The sequence below is a fragment of the Melanotaenia boesemani genome, chromosome 9, assembly GCF_017639745.1.
Source record: "Melanotaenia boesemani isolate fMelBoe1 chromosome 9, fMelBoe1.pri, whole genome shotgun sequence".
NCBI lineage: Eukaryota > Metazoa > Chordata > Actinopteri > Atheriniformes > Melanotaeniidae > Melanotaenia > Melanotaenia boesemani.
Genome location: NC_055690.1, coordinates 32,527,586 through 32,542,987, shown reverse-complemented (window position 1 = coordinate 32,542,987; position 15,402 = coordinate 32,527,586). Strand labels below are relative to the sequence as shown.

Genomic DNA, 15,402 nt, shown 5'->3' with positions numbered 1-15,402 from the left:
TTCTTCCTCTGCATGAACGACTTCCTCCCCCTGTCAAAAAGAAAGCATTTTATTAGGTGATTCTATACCGACCGAAGTGAAGGTTAGTGTCCCCAAATAGGATAAAGCAGGTATAGAACATGGATAGATAAACAGACCTGTGAGTTATCCTAAAGGAAGTGGAATTAGGTTTGGAATTGTTCTACTCAAACATTAAGCATTTATATCCCTGGATCTGCACCTTGCACTGGAATAATGCCAATATAGGATGGATGACTTCATACATGGATTACTCAAAGTTGTATATACTTGGTTTTCCTCTATAAAGGAGAGATAACTTTTCATCCTGTAAAAGCAGGACTCACTTTGAAAATCAGTTTGTCTTTTTTAAAGTTATTTATCACTTGTAGCAATTCCATCACTTCCAAAACAAACCTTTTTCATCTTAACAATTACTGGCAGACTGTCAAAGTGAATCTTTTTGATTTATTCTGTCATTCGTCACAGAGTTGTTGGCTGGTCTGACTCATCGCCTTTGTTCTGTCTCTGGTAGACATCAGAGACAAAAACATACCATGACAATGATCACTGGACTGAGGTGAGGGTTATATAGGGCAGGGTTTAGCTGAAGTCCATTAAGGCCCACCTCAAAGCTAAGAGAGGCCAATACAGCAAGCTGATTAACACTTCCTTAGGAGAAAAATCATCAACATTCGTCACCATAAAAACAGTAATAAGCATCTGTAATTAACATGTAGGTAGGTTTAATTATTACCAAGCTCAGCCATAATTGTTACTTTCAGACAGTATTGACAAACATCATACCAGAAACTGAACTTTGGAAGGAAAAGTATCTGAAAACGAAAGGAAATAAAGAAAAACTTCCAAGAATAACATTTTGGGTTAATGAAGGGGAACAAATCTCTCTAGATAATTTTCTAGTATCCTGTTTTGTGAGCAGTGAACGCATCACTTCTTTTAATCAATAAGAAAACAAGTTGTTTTGTTAAACGCCACTTCTTTTTACTTTTGATATCAGTGAAAAGGCAGTCGGACAATCTTGAAAGAAATAGGTTCAGTCAGATATAAGTTCGCCTGTTGAAAATTACCCGATTAGCTGATAACTGCAAACTGGTGGGAGCAGCCAATCCGCTGCTTTCCTGCTCGATTGCGTAAAGATTTGTGCGTCTAGGTTGGACACCGGGCTGTTCCCATCCATCTTCCCGACGCTCTGCACCTGTGTGTGGAGCTTCAGTCCAAGGATTTTTTTACTCAGAGAAATGTTTATTTTTTTGCTTAGTCTCACCAGTCTGTGATTTCATACGTGGATGCGACGTGGAAGGAAAGAGAAGATCAGAAACACGGAGTGTAGGGGGAAAAGTGCAACTCCAGTGAATGAAAGGTGCGCGCCTGCTGGACTCAACAAGCACACACACGAATCAACTAGTGTGACCTCTCATTTGTTTACCATGGGGAAAAGTGACCAGTCTGCGTTGTGAAAATAAAGGACTAATTCACTGTTAACTCAAAGATCACCGGGATCATCAGTAGGACCGAACGCAGGTGATTTAATCGAATCCAAGCCTTTAAACTGGATCTTTGCGCGCGCATCGACTTACGGATTTGACTGATCTCCTTCAACACTCTCAAAGGTAAGTTGTGGTAATCAGGTAATAAACTGTGTTAACTGGAAATTAATAGGCTCGTGTTTGTTAGATTATTGGATATATATGGTTATTATATCCGCAGTAGATCACACAAATGCCCCACCTGTTGTAGGGATTGGTCAGGATGTCCGCTGGTATTTATAGCCTATTTACTGCAGTTTTGTGTCAGCGGATTAATTAGTGCGAAAAAATGTCAGATGATCTGTTTTCTTTTTTTGTGAAATTAAAAGTTCCGAACATATGTTAAATCTTTACGGTCTTTAAATTTAACGATTGATTGTTCGACTTAAGATAATCTAGAGATATTCAGTTTTCTCAACTCGGGGTTTTTCTTTAAAAATCTTTATGTGTTCAGATATTAAATGTATGATCTAAACCACAAAAATTAGTAGTTATATAATCCCAACATCATCAAAGCCTGGTCATGGATGTGATTACAACACCGCACAGGAAGTGTGTATTAGTGTGTGTACATGTGTTGTGGGTCGATGTGATGCTTTGAGGGGTCTCAGCAGAGCTTTCAGTGCGGACCCCCTGCTGGGAGGCCGCCTCCCACCCACCATAACCATCCTCTTGTTGCTCAGCATCTAAAGCGCGCTCTTGCCCCACATGGTGGCGCACGCTGTTATTGCGCGCGCTGTCGCCAGTAGCCTGTGTGTTGCTCCTTGTAATGTGCCATCACAGCATCCCAGCACCGTAGAAGCACAGTCCAGACAGAACCTGTGGGCACAGATATACCCATAGGTTCTTTGTACCTTCTCTGTTATTTATTGTTGCTTCATTTTCTTCTTCTCTTTCTTTCATAGCAGCTCCTGCTGATTTCTCATTCTGTATTTTTCTGTCCTCTCCGTCTGTCTTAGAGTTTTTGCCTCTATCAGCGTCTTTTCACCTCTAACTAGCCTCTCCTTGTTATTCTCTGAGCGCAGCTGCAGACAGGGCTGAGTGTCATTAGGACTCCTTAACAAGCTCTCCTCTCAGTTTCCCCATGTGGAAGAATGTTTGCACTGGAGAGTGAGTGGCAGAGCAAAGGAGGAGAGAGGGAGTCACAGAGAGGGAGGGGAGGAAGTGTGAAGAAGCCAAGGAGTAGAGTGTAAGAGGAGCCACCGTACCTGCTGCTCTCACTGCTCAAACATTAACAAAGGCTTTCTGTGGACTGATGCTGCTGCTCTGGGACAAGCCCAAACTGTGGAGAGAGCTGGGCTCAGTGCTTTGTGGACAGGCAGTGTGCTGCTGGAGGCAACTCGGCATCTAAGAGTCTAATGGAGGAGGAGGTCACAGAGCCTGATCCTCAGGCGGTGGATACACACTCAGAGGTAAACGGAGATCTACCTGGGAACCCATACTTCACGGATGGGACAGTGGATGTGATGGAGAGCCCTGTGAGAGAGCCTGTTGTGCTGCAGTATCCTACAGAGTACGATCTCAGCCACCAGTGTGGGTAAGGATCAGCTTGGAGAGACAGAGAACGAGTGTTGCTGCAGGAAGCAGCTGGTATGTGTGCAGGGATGTAACACTTCTGTGGGACACTCCCATCTGTTTTTCTCAGTTCAGGTTTGAATCCTGCTTTGTGTTGATTTTGATGAATTGTCTTTTCACCCAGTTTGTTGTACTTAAAGCATTTTTTATGCTGCATGGTCCATAACACTGGAAGTCATTTTGCTGCTCTTACAGAAAGTCCAGTCATATTTCATGACTCACAATAACACCTTTTATGTACTTATTGACATTAAAGGGACAAATTTGGTCACACCGTTGAGATGTAGATGGACAATCTGCTTTGTTTATACATTGATATTTATGACCTCCTTTGAGTATTGGCCTCAACCTTCTACAAAGAGTTTCTGTGTTACAATGCATCTGTATGATCAACAGTAGAGTGAAAGGATAGTGCCAGTGTCATTATTACTGGTGTGCATTAGAAACTCAAACATCTAACTTTATTTCAAAGTTATATATTACATAATAATGATGATGATTATGATAATAATAATAATAATAAAATTAATAATAATTTTAGATAGATAGATAGATAGATAGATAGATAGATAGATAGATAGATAGATAGATAGATAGATAGATGGCCAGTTTTATGACCAGTTGAATGTTAAAACCTTCCTCAATGAAAAAAGACAAAACCTCACAGCTGCATTTCATTGTGTGAGTAAAAACTCTAAATTTTATGCGGATGTAGCTGAATTTGGAGTTTCTGTTTTGTTGTCACAGGTTGCAACCAAAATGATAAAACTTGTGTGGCATGCAGGTAGATGCACCCTGTGGTTCTAAGTGGCTCCACCCTTAAAGCAAAGCATCTTTTTTAAAATCTTAGTTCAGGAGTTTTTACCTTGTAATAAGAAGGGAATCTATAATGATTGTTTTAAATCTTGAAAAAGAGTCACACCCGCCTGGTATTGGTGCATTTAAACAAGAAATATTGTTTTCTCTGACAGACATATATACATATATATATACAAGAGTTTAAATCATTGAGACCCAGGCTTTAGTTTGACTTGCATTTGAGATTTCTTGTAGCTATTCAGGGTTAGGAGGCACCTGTGAATATAATTTTATGATTATACATATTTTATTATATATAATGTAGATATAAATATAATTTAAAAAAATCTCTTCTGACACCACCAACTGGCAGTTTAGGTGCTCAACAGGTACCAGTTACACAGAATTTAGTGTTATGATGCAGACAACCAAATATATGATGATGACATAGGTCTCAGGAGAATAAACATACAAAGATGTCACTGTATCTATGATCCCTTAAAGAGTTGATTTTGTGACCAGAGGACCTGCTGCTGGTACACAGTGTTCTGCTCGTGTCCCCCTCAGTATCGGACCATTGCTATTGGCTGTTGTGCTGCAGAGTCTGATGTAAATTGCCATCTGGCCTCCCTGTCATGCTGAAAGCTGTGAGTAAAGCTGTGCTCTTTTCATCAGGTTGCACTCTCTTCAAGAGTGAAGTCTCTAGTGGGGACGGACTAGTTTGGCCCTCTGGTGTGGTCATGGGTCGATTAGTCATTTCTCATAAAATCAAAGGAGACAAGGACTCAGAGGACTGACTCTGTCATTGACTCAGTGGTCTGTTTTTTTCCATATTATTATTCATAGATTGATTATTATTTCATCTGTCCTTCAACTTCCTATGCACAGCCCTTAAAGAAATGTCATCGAATGAATGCTGTTCATTATTTTAAAGGGCGAGATTAGATGAATCAGTTCTTAATGCAAAACACAGAGGAATGTGACCACTGCTGTTTTTCATCTTTTCTTCTGTCTGTAAGATTATGCAATAACCGCCAAGCTGATTATCATAAAACTTACTGGAACTTGAGCAAAGGAGGAACACGTAAAACTCTGATACAATCCAGATCACTTTCTTTAGAGTGGACTTGTTAGAAGATAAATATTCTAACTAGACTTTCTATTTCAAAAAACATATTTGCCCCCAAAATTTTCTGGGAGATGCACATCCAGCTGTTATGGATGGAGGTTCACTTCAAGGTGTCGCTTCAGTATCAAACATGTATGCTGGTCTCAGCATCACAATTTATTGATCATTCAATAAATAATCTTCCCCGCTGGGAAAGAATGCTTTTCACACAGCTGACAGTTGCCCAGGGGGATGGAGGATTAGCATGGTGAATAAATCCTGATCCAGAGCGAGATCATAGGTTACTCCCTCTCCTTTTTGAGACTGATAGCAACAGTTGTCAAATGTTTTCATATCAACCACAAAGGTTATGTGGGTGTTTAAGTGTGTTTCTCTGCTAAAGCCTGAGCTGAAGTAGAAGTATATGATCACTGCTGTTTGTTTGCAGGATTATGCAAAAACTACCACACTGAATTTTGAGATTTAGCATGGTCACAGAAAGAGCCCATTACATTATGTTGTTGATAATGATCACTTCCATTAAAAGTGGTTTGGTCTCAGATGACTGTCTGCTCTGTTTATTCTTTTACATGATTTGCATGGAAATTTGAACAAAGATGGGATATAACCTCAGAAAGATGTGATTAACTCACTGTTCTCAATCAGCCTTGCTCTTTATTCAAGCAAAAACTGGATTTGCTATTTCAGGCTCTCAAATACGAGAACTAGCTGTTTCTTCTTTGTTCATCACTGTACAGGAAAAGTATAGAAATAAACTTGTTTTTCTCATTGTAATGATTTGAGACTGAGGAGAATTATTTCAAGTAACATTGATGCATACATACATAACTAAAAAAAGTAAGAAGGAAGAAAAGCACCACCAGTGACAGCATATACTGAAACAGTGAAATCATGTTTCTTTAGCTTTTAATTGATCGTGAAACACAGGAATATGTAAAAGCAACCAACCATTTCATGAGAACCTTAAACACTTCAGTCAGCTCAAATGAAATGGAAAAAGAAAAGATCGAGCTTCTTTGTGTTGTAAAGTGAATTTGACTTGTTAAAAATATGTTAAAACATCTATCAGATCATTTTAGGTTTACCATCTAGAAGTGTAAGTACAAAGATTAGACATGTAGCAGAACTTGAAGTTACTCATTGGTCTGTAAATCAGTTTATATTTGTTATATTTAGCAAAAAGGGAGAATTGGGAGAACTAAATTTTGCAACAGGTTCCTTTGTATTTCTCCTGTATACAGCACACATTTAAGTATGTTTGCTTTTTTCTCAGCTGCCGAGCTTTGCTGTTATCTCTGATGTAGCTTTAACAAATCAAAAGACAGAAGGCTGGGCAGAGCAGGGAGATACATGTGGGCTTAAATCTGGAGCAAGTGGAGAAGCAGCATCTAGTCCCTGAGATTGAATGAAACCAGAACAATCACAGCTAGTGTCGCCATCAACACCATCTTGTCACTTCAGACACTCTCCTTGAACCAGACACTGACTCCCAGATCACCCACTGATGGAAAGTCACTTTATATAACAGCATCAGCTAATGGCTTCAGCCTGATGTAAAATTTGAGTTACTATCCCATAAAACTGGAGCAGGTTTCATCTGCTTGTTGTATCACAGTCATGTGTAACTTTACAGATTCCTGATGAGCTGTAGTCTGACTCCTCAAAGGAAACACTGTCCGTAGTCCCCTTAAAAATGACATTTTGTTGGATCAGCGCATCTGAAATTCCCCGTTTATGGGATTGTGAGTTTTGGTCCGACAGAGGAAGCGGTACAGACGTCAAAATGGAGTGAGATTAAACTGCTAAATTTCCAAACATTTAAACAGGTTATTGAAAGTCAAAGCAGTCTGTTGCAACGAGGAATAAGTGAAGCAGAATTCATCACAGCAGCCTACTTGGTGAAACGCTGATGTAGCTTGGTAATTTTATCTCTCGAGCTCGCTCATTTTATCACAGTGTTAAATTCCAGACTGCGCGCCTCGTCTTTCTGTTACACTGATACAGCACAGTATGAAGGGAATAACAATTAGAGAAGGGGAAAAATGTCTTGATGAAGGCTGATCACTTCCTGATTTAAGTGATTACCGTATGCTCTGTTTCTGAAGGGCATATGAACTCCGTCAGCTGAGACATTGATCATTTTAATCAGCGTAATGATGCTGAAGCCTGTGAACTCTGCTCTAAAACTGAATCCTCAAAGGGTTGAAGATCTGTTAAATTATGGTCTCAGTCCATTATCTCACATTTCATCTTATGCACTGATAAATGTTCTATTCCTCTGAGGTATGCCAGTAAATATTATCTCTTGTTTCTTGTGCTCTGCCTTCTATTTGTTCTTGGAGATGTCTTTATGTTTGTTTGCCACTGGTGTCAGACTTTCTACTCTTTGGCATTCTCATGCTTTAGTAGTTTTTACTAAAACAAACATATTCTGTATGTCAGTACTCACATTAAGTGTATCAATGATATTAATCTTTCTAAAGCTTTAAAAATGCTAATTTTTATGGTTAGATTTGAAGAGAGATTGTTCAGTATTCTGGTTTCAGCAGCAGTACTATGTCATCTGAACATAAACAACAGGAAATAAATAACATGATTATTCCACAATTTCCAGGTCTTCATTGTGACACTGCTACATTGTGAACATCTGAAAAAAAACATTTTCTTGTAAAAACTGGGCTGGTTAACATGCATGTATCATGAATGCAAAATTTGATAATGAAATTGCCACATAAAGGGGTGGTTCAGGGGGTCAGAGGCACGAGCAAATCTGCAGAGTTGTGTGTGTACAGTTCTTAGGCTGAAGCAAATAATCTGGAATCTCTGCTTGATTTAGTCATTTTCTTTTACATTTTAGATATTTTAATCAACCTAAAGAACATTTTTCACAGTGTTTTTTGGTCATTTTTATTAATCAGCCCATTCATAAAAGGTGGGGTAATGGTTAGTTATTCACAGGTTCATATCAACATTTGGCTGAAGGTGAACACACAATTCATTTTCTATTTAATCAGATATTTTGACATGTCAACAGGAAATGCAGGATGGCTGATGGTATTACTGATGGCTGCTTTCCATTTAGATAAGATGAACTGTATCGGCCTTGAAAGGAAACTGGATCTGGACAGCATTGGACTCAAAGCAAAATCAGTCGCACACATTTTAATATAAAGTCACAAATATTTCAAAGGTCACAAAAGACATTGAACACAACACAGAAATACTAACTATGCACCTTTTCTTATTTAGAAATGAACGGAACATAAACAAAACCAATTATACATTTCCAACATCAACCAAAGTATTGCTCTTACTCACTGATAAAACAGGAATTTAGGGGAAAATCTTGGTAATTTTAGGTTATGATATGAAATGCAAAGACAGCTGAGAGGCTGGCTCTTAGTATATTATTCAAGTTGATTTTCTTGTTGTCAAAAATGATTTCCAGGCAGCAATGTTTATAAAAGCTGCAGGTGCCTAGTGATATCTCATTCATAGAACCTTGCAAATTTTCTGAATGAGGCTTCAACATGTGCAAGGTGTGCTGCACAAGTTCTTATCAGTCAGCTGCAGATAAGTGAGCACAGTCAGAAGAAGTTTGACAAAAACTTCCTGTTTTCCTTTTTATTCTGTTTGATTTGACTCCTCATCTGTGAACTCTGAGTCCTCATAATGCTGAGTCAGCCTTAACCTTTACAGAAACTGGCATGCGTGGATGAATATTGTATGATAGATCATTGGTGATTAGGTCAGCTGGCAAGTATAATCCAGATAGAACACAGGCACGTGATTTCTGTGTTGAGATTCAGTCACATGACAGTGAATCTGCCTGTGTATGCTTGCCTACATGGCAGAATTACAGTGTGGCTGTTTTCCAGTTTCTGGCTGTGGCGTTCTCACTCAGTATTTAACTGATTGCATGAACTTTGTCCCTGTTTTAATTTAATGCAAAAAATGTGAGAAAAATGACTCAGCTCTAAAGATACTGGACTTTTCTTTAAAAAGACAGAGTTTTTAGACTTCAGAACCAGCATTTGTGGAAACAATACATTTATTTCTACTGTAGGAACTCTTTCCAGGAACCGCGCTCTTTAAGTGGTCTTTGTTTCAATCACCTTCATTTCAACCACGAGAAAGGTTCAGCTGAGAAATTTCCTCCTGAAAAGGGTCCTGATAGGCAGGTACTGTTGAGACGACCTGAACTTTTGAGGTGGGGTTTGCAGAGCTAAACATTTCTGAATGGTTGAGGACTATCTGCATCATATTTCCATATCAGGTTTTTTCTTTTTGTCACAGAAAAGAATAAAAACCACTCAAAACCCAATGAAGTGCGTAACATTAGCAGTATTTGAGTTAATTAGCTAAACTGGACTTTTTTGTGATGTGCTGTGATTTGTGGACGTGGAAGACGACAGAAGTAGCTGAGCTCATGAAGATCTGATTTCTGGACAGAAATAAAACAAATCTGAAACACCATAACAATGTGTAACATGTAAAGATATTGAGATAATACAGCTGAATTTAACTTTCTGGTTACCTGCTGAGACTCAGGTAAGCATTGATGGAGTGGAACGACACACTTCTGCAGACTTAACTTGTTTAATCTAACCCAAACCACGGACCTCAGTTGAAAAGCATTTGATCCTGGGATAAAAATGTTTTTTAAATTTGTTTTACTTTTGCTGGTGTCATGATTTGTGGGATGTGAGGACCCAATTGGAGGACTATGAGGCCAGAGGCATACAGGTGCAGGATCAAGATTTAATGATAAACCCATATACTAGTGTTTTTCCAATACTGGTCCTCAGGGGACTACTGCCCTGCACGTTTTAGAGGTATTCATCTTTAACACACCTGACTCAAAATAATGGCTCATTAGCAGGCTTGCAAAGAACTTGACGAGCAGTTCAATAAATCTGCATCAGGTGTGCAGGAGTTGGAACGAACTATAACATGCAGGGCAGTGGTCCCTAAGGACCAGGCTTGAGAAACACAGCCTTACACGGACAAAACCGGAAGCACAGTGGATGTTCTGACAAAGGTCAGCTGAAACCAAGGGGTATAAATACACTGAGGAACTAATAGGAAACAGGTGAAGTGAATGAGCAAATCAAACCAGGCGTACTAATGAACTGGAAACAGAAAGCAAAGCAGAATACACAAGGGAAAGAACCACTACTACACCCTAAAAACAGATTGGTCAATATAACCAAAAAATTGATTGAATTTTACCAATCTAGTTGGTAGTTATGTGTCCGACCGATCTTTTGGTTAAAACAACCAATCTAATATGGTAGTGTTTCTCAACCAATCTACATTGGTGAAAGGGCGAACCAATACAAATTGGTCACTTTGACCAAAATATTGGTTAATTTAAGTCCTGTAAGAAGCCACCATTGTAAATTGGTTGGATTTGAACAATTCATATTAGTTAATAATGACTACTTTCATTGGTTAAAATTGAACCATTAATATTGGTTAATACTGCTTGGAATTTAATACTAGTATTTGGAATCAATGCAATAACCATGGTTACCTCCAGTGCCATTTATTTTCTTCAAACTGCAATTCAACAACAAGATTATACATACATAATACAATGTACAAGTGTGAAGAAATATTTACTAGTTGTGGATCATTGTCTTAATTGGTTATAGCACTTCATAATAGCACACATCGCACTCTCACAAACAAAAGTCTATACAACTTGTTGGCAAGTTAATGCAAATACCTTACTTGAATCTAAATTGTGGAACATTGTATGTGTGACATTTATTATTACTTGCTATAGCAGTGTGGATGGTCATTGGTTTAAACACCACATTATATAAGGTAATAATGACCTGGTTGTGAATATCGTCACAAGCTCAGTCTATTTGCACTCTGAACAAAAGTATACTTGCACCTTCACAAATATTTCTCTTTTATCTGAACATGAGTAAGTCCAATACCACAATCTGGTCTAAACCTAAACAACTTAATGACATCAAGTTAATGCAAACATGCATGTATCTAACTTTTCTAACATTATATGCTGTAGAAATAAGTACCTGAATACAAAACAATCCATTGCAACAATCTGGTTTAAACTACCTCAACAACTTCCACAGTTCATTTATATAGACTGTCATCCCAAACATCTTAACATGCATCTTACTTTTCAATATTGGATGCTGTGACAGTAAGAACACAAGAAATGTCCACTGCATGCAGGTGCATGTAGAGTCACTATATTGCTTTGATAAGTCCCAGGAGTTCTTTGATCCTTGGAGTCAACACATCATAGGGCGTGGTGATGCCATACATATCCTTCTGTAGGAATGTCCAGACATAAGCAGCCTCTGCTGGGTACTCCACATTAAAAACAAAGAATACCTTAAAGCAGATGTCAACTACTTTGACAAGGGAGTCCAGCTAGTAGATTACCTAATCATATAGGAGGTAATAGTCTTTGGCTGCCATCACTGTGTCCTCAAGAGCAACTACTTGGGCCTGGCGGGGGACACCTCTCGTTCCACCCTCCTCCACCCGTGTCCTTTGATCATCAATGAGGTCAGTCCCAGGCTGGAATGAGAATAGAAGCAAATACTTTATTGTATTTCCAGGGGACAAATAGGATAATTAAACAGTCCCTCCAGGATTTCACACTCATTGTTTTGTGATGGTTGCAGGCCAAATCAACTGATTTTCCCAAAAGTTGCCCTGAAAAGTTGTGATTTTTCTTCCATTAAAACATACATTAACTTTTCTATGCATTTTATTTATAATTTCATCACAGAGGTTCAGGGGCAGTCAAGAACATCATAAAAATCTGCATTTCTTTTTATATTTTACTGTTTACAGTTGTCCTGCTCTTTAATTATGCAAGTCCATGCACTCACCCTGAGATGGCAAATAGTTGTCCTCCATTTCCTCCTTTTTCAGCTCGGCATAAGGTGTCAGATCGGGGTTGTACAGCTCTGCTAGAAGCTGCCTAGCAGAACTGTCCTTGCAGTCCATCTTCAGCTGTTGTAGCAGCCTTGGAACAAGGCTCTTCCACTTTGAGCCTCATCACTGAACAGTGTTTCAAAGTCTTCATCAATCTGTAAGAATAAAGGGACAAAAATCATAACTAACAGATAATTAGGATTTAGTTGTTCAGATATACCAATGTAAACTAAAAGGCATAAAGTGTAGTTTGAATCTCTGTATATTTCAAAGCATGAAAGGTAGTCTGACACACTGAGAAGTATGGTGAACAAATACTAAATGACCAATGTAAGGAATTCTTTCATGCAACTATTAGGAAAAAAAAAAAAAAAAAAAAAATATATATATATATATATATATATATATATACATATATATATATATATATACATATATATATATACATATATATATATATACATATATATATATATATATATATACATATATATATATATATATATATATATATATATATATATATATATACATATATATATATACACACACACACACACACACACAAACCCCATGCTCATCATGAATTGACTACTCATACATCTTGAATTTCTTCAGCCTTTTTCCCCCTCACTATATGTGTCCATATCTTCATTAATCTGATTGCTCATGCTCATACCTTGTACTACAGACACTAGTGCTCGGCTTACACTCAGTTTCATTACATGGATAAGCATTTATCAGATGTTTGTGGTATGAACTATATCTTTGGGTGTGCACATGCATGCATCTTGGTAATATATACACCACCTTGTCACTAACATTGTGCGCAGGTGTCACCTCAAATGTGAAATCCGAAGGATTTCCTCTTTGCACTTAAAACATATGTAACCCATGTTTTACACTATGCATGTACTATATAAAGTCAATGTCACACCTCCAGCAAGTCTTGAAGTTTTTGGATGAACTTGGCCCGTGGACCCACTTTAGGAAAGATGTCTCTCACCAGATTATCAGTGAGGCTTGAAAAGCTCTCCTTGCCAATTTCTTCCTCTGAAAATGGACAAAAATCGTATGAATATTAATTTCCAAACAGTCCTTATACATGGCATTATGATCATGGTATTAGTAATAGATATTCTTAACCATTTATGAATCTAGCATAACTCACTCACCAATAATAACTAGAATTAAACCAATCTACTGTTTTCATGCAGTGTGTTCTTTACATACTATGAAGATACATGTCACCACTGGGGCACCATCACTGCTATCATGCTTATTTTTTTATTTACTCACCTACATCTAGAATTAAACGCTTTGTCCATTGTGGCCATGTGCATAGCATTTCTCTGATATAGGAGGAAACCAACTTCAAATGGATCTGTCGATTTGCATTCTGCACTACATTGGGCATAACCTGGCAGCTGTTTGATTTTTTCTGCAAAGGTTTCCTCCCTCTGAATATTTGGTACATGTATAAAGAAGGTAGGATCCTACTCAAAAAGACTGTCAGTATCTCGGTTTCCACTTGATTCAGAAACGTGGCCCATTTCATTAACTTCTTGAAGAGCTGAGGAAGCCTGGTTTGTTTGTTCTGAATCCAGTTCACTAAAGGGAAAGTCAGGTTTATTCAGTAAATTGCAGCTTGGTGTTGCAACAGTTTCCTTGCTCTAATGCAATTGAGCTTGAATTATTTTCTTGATCTTCTCCTTTTTCAGCTTCTTCCTGGTCCGTCTCCTCTTTTTGAGACTTGTTTGAGTCCTGTTGTGGCCCCATTTTCCCATACCTCCTTTACAGCATATCTGCAAAGAGTAACCATAAGATACTGGCATAAAGCAATTTGCTTTTGAAGGGACTGGGGTTTAGAATTGGTGACCAGCTTTGTTTGCTGCTGTAGTATTATGCTCACATATATCATTGTGGACCTGAACCAAAGACTTGTGTTTATTTTAATATGGCGCAGTGCAATAAATTAATATTTTTAAGTTAGTGACTAATAACATGTTTACCTTAACTTGCGCATAATGCATGAAATACAACACAATGAATTCAAGTTGCCACACATGTTACTGTGGTCCTGAAAGAGTATGGTAGCATTTGTGTTTACTTTAATACCAGTAGTATAATTGCACACTGCAATATTAACATTTTAAAATGACTGACCAGCAACACATGTGTACCTGGACTAGCACATGAAGCATTTTTATGCAACACAATGCATCCAAGTCATCACACGTCACTGATTACTTCATTTGTATACACATTTTTTTTTGTTTTCAGTAGGAGTAAAATATAAGAGCAATGCAATAACATAACTACATCATAAATGCATATATTAACCTGCATCAAAGGTTATTCAATTTTCTGATTGTGTTGTGTGAATGCCCCAAAACACTGGCTTTCCCTTTAGTGATGCATCTCTTCCCGTGGCCCTCACATCGTGCATATGCAGTTTAATGTTGCTTTGCTTCATTCGCAACTCATTTACTGACTTTGTTTTTACAAAGTCGTGACTAATTTCTCTGTAATTAATCAGAAAGCCAAAATGTCAAATTGTGTGTTTGACCTAAGAAATTATGTTTTTACTTAAGGGCTAGCGTGTGGTATTCAGCCTTCTAATCGACTAGCATAGTTAAATTCAGATAATTAGCAGCTCTGTAGACAGTCAAAAACAGTGACCACATATATTTAGCATGAGAATACCACAAAATTTCATAGGCTCAATGTTCAACGTTGTGTCCAGAACCAAGGATGTAATTCTGCATTGCTAATTGTGCTCTTCCAACATGGACTGGCCATAGCGTTGTCTTGTTCCCGCCTTCCGCTTCTCTCTTTTTCTTTTCCTTTTATGATGACCACTCTGAACAGCACCCATTTCTGGTGGTGGCGGCCAAACTCATTTCTATCATTTGAAGTATCAGCCATTAAAACGCTTCGGGGTACACTGACCAAACTCAAACACAGGTCAATAAAAGCATTTACAACAACTTGTAATTACCCTAATATTTTTCAGTAAATTGTTTATTTTAAATGTAGACTTTTTTTCCCAGAGCTGACGCTGCGCATTGCCACTGCAGTAACGGTCTTGTCAGGTGTATTAACTGTATCAATTTCATGTCGGGTGAATAACCTCGATCTACGGGCCATGCAGCGAGGAGGGCAGCTATGGCGAGCCACGCAATGGATGCATGTGTAAAATTGAAGCATATTCTTTTGGTCTTAAATAGTAAAAATATAAATGTACTTACCCTTGAACTTTTCCACGTCGTTCTCGAAACCCCACTACTTTAGCTTCTCGATGACATGTCCATGCCGAATGCGAAGTTAAAAATGCAATAAGTACACTGTAAAGTTGGTAGCTGAAAAACTGCCACTTGACTGAAAGACAGCGACGAAAGAAAACGTGTTTGAAAAGCGCGGTAG

General features: G+C 38.2%; 1 protein-coding gene across 2 annotated transcripts in view; it reads left to right on the top strand.

Moving 5' to 3' along the window:
• The first annotated feature begins 1,202 nt into the window (after window positions 1-1,202).
• Window positions 1,203-15,402, top strand: part of caln1 (calneuron 1) — a 72,502-nt gene continuing 58,302 nt past the window's right edge. Inside the window, exon 1 of one of the 2 annotated variants that reach the window (XM_041995761.1) lies at window positions 1,203-1,631. Coding sequence is in view for 1 of the 2 variants with exons in the window: in XM_041995760.1 (XP_041851694.1) it covers window positions 2,906-3,084 (179 nt within the window). In the remaining variant the exon portion in view is untranslated. Of the gene's footprint in view, window positions 1,632-2,730; window positions 3,085-15,402 lie in introns of those variants that run through there. The other variant, XM_041995760.1, reaches the window with a different exon arrangement.